Consider the following 6,837-nt stretch of genomic DNA (forward strand, 5'->3'; position numbering starts at 1 on the left):
GGCATAGTCAATAAAGCAGAAATATATGTTTTTCTGGAACTCTCTTATTTTTTCGATGATCCAGCAGATGTTGGCAATTTGATCTCTGTTTCCTCTGCCTTTTCTAAAACCATCTTGAACATCTGGAAGTTCATGGTTCACGTATTGCTGGAGCCTGGCTTGGAGAATTTTGAGCATTACTTTACTAGCACATGAGATGAGTGCAATTGTGCAGTAGTTTGAGCATTCTTTGGCATTGCCTTTCTTTGGGATGGAGTGGAAACTGAACTTTTCCAGTCCTGTGGCCACTGAGGACTTTTCCAAACTTGCTGGCAAACGACTTTTAGCATTATGCAGCTATCTTCACTATAGTCTGATATGTAGGTTAACACAGACATAAAGATAATCTGTAGGGTCTTAAAATAATTTTCTTCCAGACTTTTGGAGAATTTCTACTGCATGCAGTATTGGATTAGCTTTCACGACTTATTCCAAAGTCATAATTAATGTTTTTCTACTAAGAACACCTGATTTCTTTAATACCATTAGGTATGAAATAATGATGATAAATCTCCACTTGTATAGGAAAACAAAGATTATGTTTTTCCATTTCCTTTAGAAATGTAAATTGAAATAGTAGACAACCGAAGTTTTGTCTTATGAAAAGACATGTGAAAGTGAAAGTCGCTCAGTCTTTTCTGACTCTCTGTGACTCCATGGACTATACAGGCCATGGAGTTCTCCAGGCCAGAATACTGGAATCGGTAACCTTTCCTTTCTCCAGGGAATCTTTCCAACCCAGGGATCGAACCCAGGTCTCCTGCATTGCAGGTGGATCAATGACTAAAAATACAATGAGAAAATACAAGGGATAGAGGAAGATTGAGCCGGGAGTGGGGGAAGTGGGAGAAAGGAAGGAGGGGTAAGTAGAGGGAAAGATAGGTGGTTGTGGAGGAAGGGGAAAGGAATGAAAGAAAGAAGGAAAAGCAGAGAAAGGAGGAAGAGGTCAGGAGGAAACAGAGTAGAGAAAAAGAGAGGAAGAAGGGAGCGTGGGAAACAACATTCTTACAGCTCGAGAAGAAAAGGAGTGTCCCTAATAGCTGAAAACTGGAGAACTCCTCAAAGAAACAGGTGTTACATCAAGTGAATACAGTAAACTGGCAGAGATAGAAATAATTTTACAGAAAGTCCAGAAATGAGAAGGAACAGGAACAAGTGAGCAAAGACCTTGGAGTGTGTTTCAGTTGACAATTGTGAGCAGCAATCATCTTACTGGGCTCTTAGCCCCTCCTCATGTCTCCTGAGCAAAGAAGCAAGAAGATTGAGTCTGTGATCAGAGACACAGGGCATGTCCCCCTGCCCCTACAGGGTACAGACCACCCTTCTTCCAGAGGACAACTTCCTGGGAGTGACCATGGGAGTCGATGGTTCTACCAAAGGGAGACCAGTTAAGGAGGCTGCTGGGCTCTGCATCCAGGCTGTGTGTTGGGTCCACAGAGAATGAGGATGGAAGTCTGAATGGGCAGGTTAAGCCTGAGGAGCCAGGCTCCCAGGGAGTGTGGGACAGAGAGCAGGGAACTGTGCTTGTCACCAAGAAAGGGCACCTTCTTTCTTTACCATCTGCTCTCTGCTTCCGCCACCAGGACCTCCATCCTTACTCAGAGATGTCTGTGCTAACAAGGTCCCATCTCTTAGGGTCACAAGTAGTCAGGACAGTGTCACCTGTCAGGTTGAATGGTGAACTTTGGGTGTCAGGCATTCACGTTGGCTCCCTGGGGCTCCCAGCTGCTGTCTGAGGGGAGAAACCCAGGACAGGGAGCACTAGGAGTGTCTGAAGCAGGAGCGCAGGTGCTCCCTGCTGCCTTGTTGGGTGGTGGCTTCAGTGAACAGAAGGGTGAAGAGGAGGAACAGCCCCGCTGCAGGACTGAGGGGAAGCACGGTCTTCCTAACTCCCCTAATTGGCTGTGGGAATGCCCAGGCTATCACCAAGGCTGAGTGTCCTAAGGCCCCCCTGCTAGGTGGTCCAGGGGAGACAGCTGAACACTTACTTACATTAGGTTCAGCAACAACTTGAAGGGAGAAGCCTCAAAATCTGTCTAGTCTATGTATTTTCACTGGAGGATATTGAACTTGGGACATACAGGCTGCTTAGAGATTCTCGTTCATTATGTTGCCCACTGTGTTATCCAGAGTTCAAGATTATGACCTTTCTCCATCCTTGCACTGTTACTTTTCTGCTGGCAAAAGAGCTTTGTTCTTTATTGCATCTCATCCTTGCAATGTATGCTCCATGAAGTGCTCCTATGAAGGGTTCAATGAAAGTTTGGATGAAAGAAATGAGTTGGGTGAATGAGGAGTGAATTCCTCAAACCAAAGCCTGTACCTCTCCCAGAGCCCTCTTGCCCTGTCTCGGAACAACCAGTCTCTCTGGTCACTCTCCTTCACGTGGCTGTGTGTTTCTGCCCCAGTCTCCTCAGGCCATCCTTGACCTCCTTGTTTCTCAGACTGTAGATGAGGGGGTTGAGCATCAGGACGACCAAGGTGTAGAAGACAGAGACCACCTTGCCTTGCTCCATGGACTCCACAGCTCCCGGCTGGGCATACATGACAAAAAGAGTCCCATAAAAGAGACACACAGCTGTCATGTGGGAGCCACAGGTGGAGAAGAGCTTGTGTCTCCCTCCTCCTGAGCGCATCCTCAGGATGGTCACTGTGATGTAGCCATAGGAGGTGAGGACCATGAGTGTGGTGCCCACGATGATGAGACCACAAATGCTAAACAAGACCAGCTCATTGATGGTAGTGTCAGCACAGGCAAGTTTGAGCAATGGAGGGACATCACACAGGAAGTGGTCAATGTGGTTGGAGCTGCAGAACGGGAGGCTGAATGTGATGGAGTGCAGGATGGTCTGCAGGATGGAGCTGAGGCAGCCCCCGCAGTAGCAATCCAGCATCAGGTGGGCACAGACCGAGGGGCACATGGTGATGGGGTAGCGTAGGGTGCTGGGGTCCAGCCCTGGTGGATCCAGGGAAATTCGAAGGGGAGATGGCATCGGCGATCAGGAAACAATTGCTAGATTAAATATTTACCAGAGGCTTATAGAGTGGTTAAGTGAGGATAGCTCAGCAGGAAAATTCAGCAGAGAAAAGAGGCTGAATAATTTGGTTTACGTGGAAAGCTAGTAAAATTCCAAGGCAAGGAATTTACATCACCTACATAGGCCGCAGGCATCCTCCCGTTCTCCCGAAGGAGAGGAGACACTAAGGCCTTTCCAGTCAGATCTTAGAAGCCCAGGCATAATTAGTAGGCTTGACGAGCCTCCACGCCCCAGATGGAATTCAGCCAGAAAATGAGAGAAAGAACGGCATGGGGAGACCAGTATTTCGAGGAACTGATCCCATTTTTTATTTTTTCAGTGTCTATTTTTATACACTGAGATGTTATATAGAAGTCACGCGGGGTCAGCAGTCCTGACTTTTATTAAAGTCAGGTGCTTCAAACAGATGTATACAGAGGTCTTAGGGGTGTTACATCACCTTCTGGCCAGGGGGCCTGCTGACAATTTATGACCCTCTCCTTGTGACAGCGGTCAGTCAACCAGAACACTTATTTCTCCAGGGGTGATTATTCTTAAAACAGACGCCACCTTCCGAAGGTACCAGATAAAGTTACATTCCTATAGGGTGAGGGTGTAGTGGGTTTTAATTAAGGAAAGAATTTGCTTAGCCTAAGGTCTAACGTGATTAATATCGAAGGTTAATACTTATTTCTTCTGTATATTCATTAATGTGTATAAGGGTAGGGGATGTGGAGACTTTAGCAGTAAACATTGGCTCAACAAATGAAAAACCCTTCACCAATACAATTTCTAATCAGCCCACTATACTTATACTAATAGTTTTCTAACTTCTCTAAAGAACCTGTTTTTAGAAGGTTTAAAACAATCACATGTGGCCGGACAAGCCTGTCAGGCAGGCTAGAGAACCTTCAGAGGAGTTTGTAGGTTAAAACACTCCTGTCACGCCCAAGAATTATTATTAACTGGAGCTGTAAGTTAACTCTTTTTCAGAGAGAGGTGTTGGGGGACAGCATCCCATAAAGTCAGAGGTGTAGGTGAGAGCACAAAGCAGTAAAGTAGGCAGACTCTGGTTTTGGGAGTAGATGCTCGAGAATTTCCAGGGGGACTCCTGAGACTCGATCCCACCTTTGTGTATGCCCAGCCTCCTTCCTCATGACCTTTGCCATGGGCGGAGTTCCTCACACTGGCTCCCGGCAGTAGGGGGCTGCAGATGGCCATGAAGCGGTCATAGGCCATCACAGCCAAGAGGAATCCCTCAGTGGTGAGGAGCAGGGAGATGAAGATGAACTGGGTGATACATCCCCCTAAGGTGATGACCTTGGAAGAGGAAAGGAGGTCAGTGAGTGCCGAGGTCCAGCCCCAGTGGATCCAGGGAAATCAGAGCAGGGACGGCGTCGGCGAGGATCAGGAAACAATTGCTTAATTAAACGTTAATTAAGGATATAAAGAGTAGTTAAATAAGGATAGCTCAGTGAGAAAATTTAGTGGAGAAAAGAGGCTGAATAACTTGGTTTACGTGGAAAGCTAATAAAACTCCAAAATAAGGAATTTGCGTCACCTACGTAGGCCGCAGGCATCCTCCCGTTCTCCCGAAGGAGAGGAGACACTAAGGCCTCCCCAGTCAGAACTTAGAAGCCCAGGCAAAATTAGTAGGCTTGACGAGCCTCCCCGCCCCAGATGGGAATTCAGCCAGAAGGTGAGAGAAAGAACGACATGGGGAGACCAAGTTTCGGTGAACAAAGCCCACACTTTATTTTCCAAACTGGTTTTTGTACCTTAAGTTGTGCATAGAGGATAATGGGGGAAGGGTAGAGTCATGCAAGGACAGCAGTCCTTGATCCTAATTGAAGCCAGGCTTTCAAACTTATCATATGCAAAAGTTTAGGTGATTTACATCATCTTCTGGCCAGGAGGCCTGTTAACATTTTAAGATCCTTCCTTCAGAAAACTTATTTTTCTCTAAAGGTGATGATTCTAAAGTCAGACGCCACCTTCCAAAAGCATTAAAGTTGCATTCCTATAGGGCAAAGGTGTGGTGGGCTATAACAAGAAAAGAATTAACTTACAAACATTAAAGCTACTACTTACATTCCTATACACCAATTATATCAATCAATACACTGCCAGAGACACAGTAGGTAAGGGATATGGAAACTTAGCAGCAAACATTGGCCCAAAAAGTGAAAAACCCTTCACCAATACAATTTCTAATCAATCTTTTAACTGCTCAAAGGAATCTGTATTTAGATAGTTTAGAACATCTCATGCCTCTCACAGTTAGGAGGCTCTGAACAATCACATGTGGCCAGAAAAACCTATTGAGGCAGGCTAGAGGACTTTCAAAGGCGTTTGTAGGTGGAAACACTCTTGTCAGGCCCAGGAACTTTATTAACTGGAGCTGTAAGTTAACTCTTTTTCAGAGAGAGGTGGGGGGGGGACAGCCCCCCGTAAAGTCAGAGGTGTAGGTGAGAGCACAAAGCAGTAAAGTAGGCAGACTCTGGTTTGGGGGGTAGATGCTCGAGAATTTCCAGGGGGACTCCTGAAGCTTGATCCCGCCTTTGCGTATGCCGAGCCTCCCTCCTCATGACCTTTGCCACGGGCGGAGTTCCTCACGCTGGGAACCGGCAAGTGAGGGTCTTAGGGTAGATGACAGATGAATAGCATAGGTCCAGGAAGGAGAGGTTCTTGAGGAAGAAGTACACTGGGGAGTGCAGACAGGCATCCAGCGTGATGACCACGATCATGGTGAGGTTCCCCAGGATGGCCACCAAGTACAGAACAAGGAACAGAGCAAACAGCAGGGCCTGGGTCTGTGGGCCACCCCCAAACCCATCCAGCACAAATTCCTGCAGAGGCATCACTGAGAGGTTTCCATTTCTGTGGGGTGACATAATCCTGACCATGACACGTCACAGAGAGCAGAGAGCAGGTGGGAGACAGGGAGAGGGAGCAGGTCAATGTCACATGATCGTCCTGCCTTGGAGATCAAGGACATTGCACCACCTCACTGCACAGTGACCAAGAGACCACCAGCTGCCCAGTTGTGCTTCCAGATGAGTATGGACTGACCTGAAAAGGGAACATTTCCTCTGATTCATTAATGCATAAATATGGAAGTTTACTCTCTCTGGGCGACTCTGAAGTACTGTTATGGGGTTTGTAGTGGCTGCCAGGAGCTTTGGAGGCTGAAAACTTAAAGTGTGAGGAGTGTTGCAGTCTCCTCTGTCTCTTCTCAATAAATGCTTTCCATCTCCATAGGGATGTTCCTGAGCTGTGTAATTTCCACTCCTCACTCAAGTATCTAATCCTGCACTTTCCTGTCTTATTAATTCATTCACTAATTTTATAAATATTTATTGAACACCTCATGCCAGTCTGGTGGTATGTTGTTGATGATTGTACCTCCAGGCCAGGCTGGGACCAGAGCAGGAACCAGCACCAACCAGGAAAATTTCTCTCAGTCTGTCCTGCAGACCATGAGCCCCATGTAGCATCAATATGTGAACCTGGACCACAGCTTCATCCTGTCTGCAGAGCACTGTGCATCCTTGAGGATCTCAGGGGGCCTCAAGCCAATGTCCTGATGTTTAAAAATATGAGCAGGGGACACCAGGCTACTGGAGTGCTATGTCTATCTTTCCTGCAGACCCTGAGATCTATCTTGGCATGATGGAAAACATCAACAGAGCTGTTTGCATCCTTGAGAATATAAGGGTTTTTTCTTGCAATGCAGAGAGTGGACAATTAATGGGGAGGGGACAGCCAAGCTTCATGGCCT

The 6,837-nt window shown here is 46.8% G+C and overlaps 1 protein-coding gene across 1 annotated transcript; it reads right to left on the reverse strand.

Moving 5' to 3' along the window:
- Nucleotides 1–2,420: 2,420 nt before the first annotated feature.
- Nucleotides 2,421–5,950, reverse strand: LOC139180126 (olfactory receptor 9S13-like). The gene is made up of 3 exons (XM_070781454.1): nucleotides 5,701–5,950; nucleotides 4,255–4,411; nucleotides 2,421–2,982 (listed from the first exon to the last, which is right to left on the reverse strand). The coding sequence occupies exons 1-3, from the start codon at nucleotides 5,948–5,950 to the stop codon at nucleotides 2,421–2,423; spliced, it is 969 nt and encodes a 322-aa protein (XP_070637555.1).
- Between the last annotated feature and the right edge of the window lie 887 nt (nucleotides 5,951–6,837).

This window comes from Bos indicus, chromosome 3 (genome assembly GCF_029378745.1).
Source record: "Bos indicus isolate NIAB-ARS_2022 breed Sahiwal x Tharparkar chromosome 3, NIAB-ARS_B.indTharparkar_mat_pri_1.0, whole genome shotgun sequence".
In the NCBI taxonomy this organism is placed as follows: Eukaryota; Metazoa; Chordata; class Mammalia; order Artiodactyla; family Bovidae; genus Bos; species Bos indicus.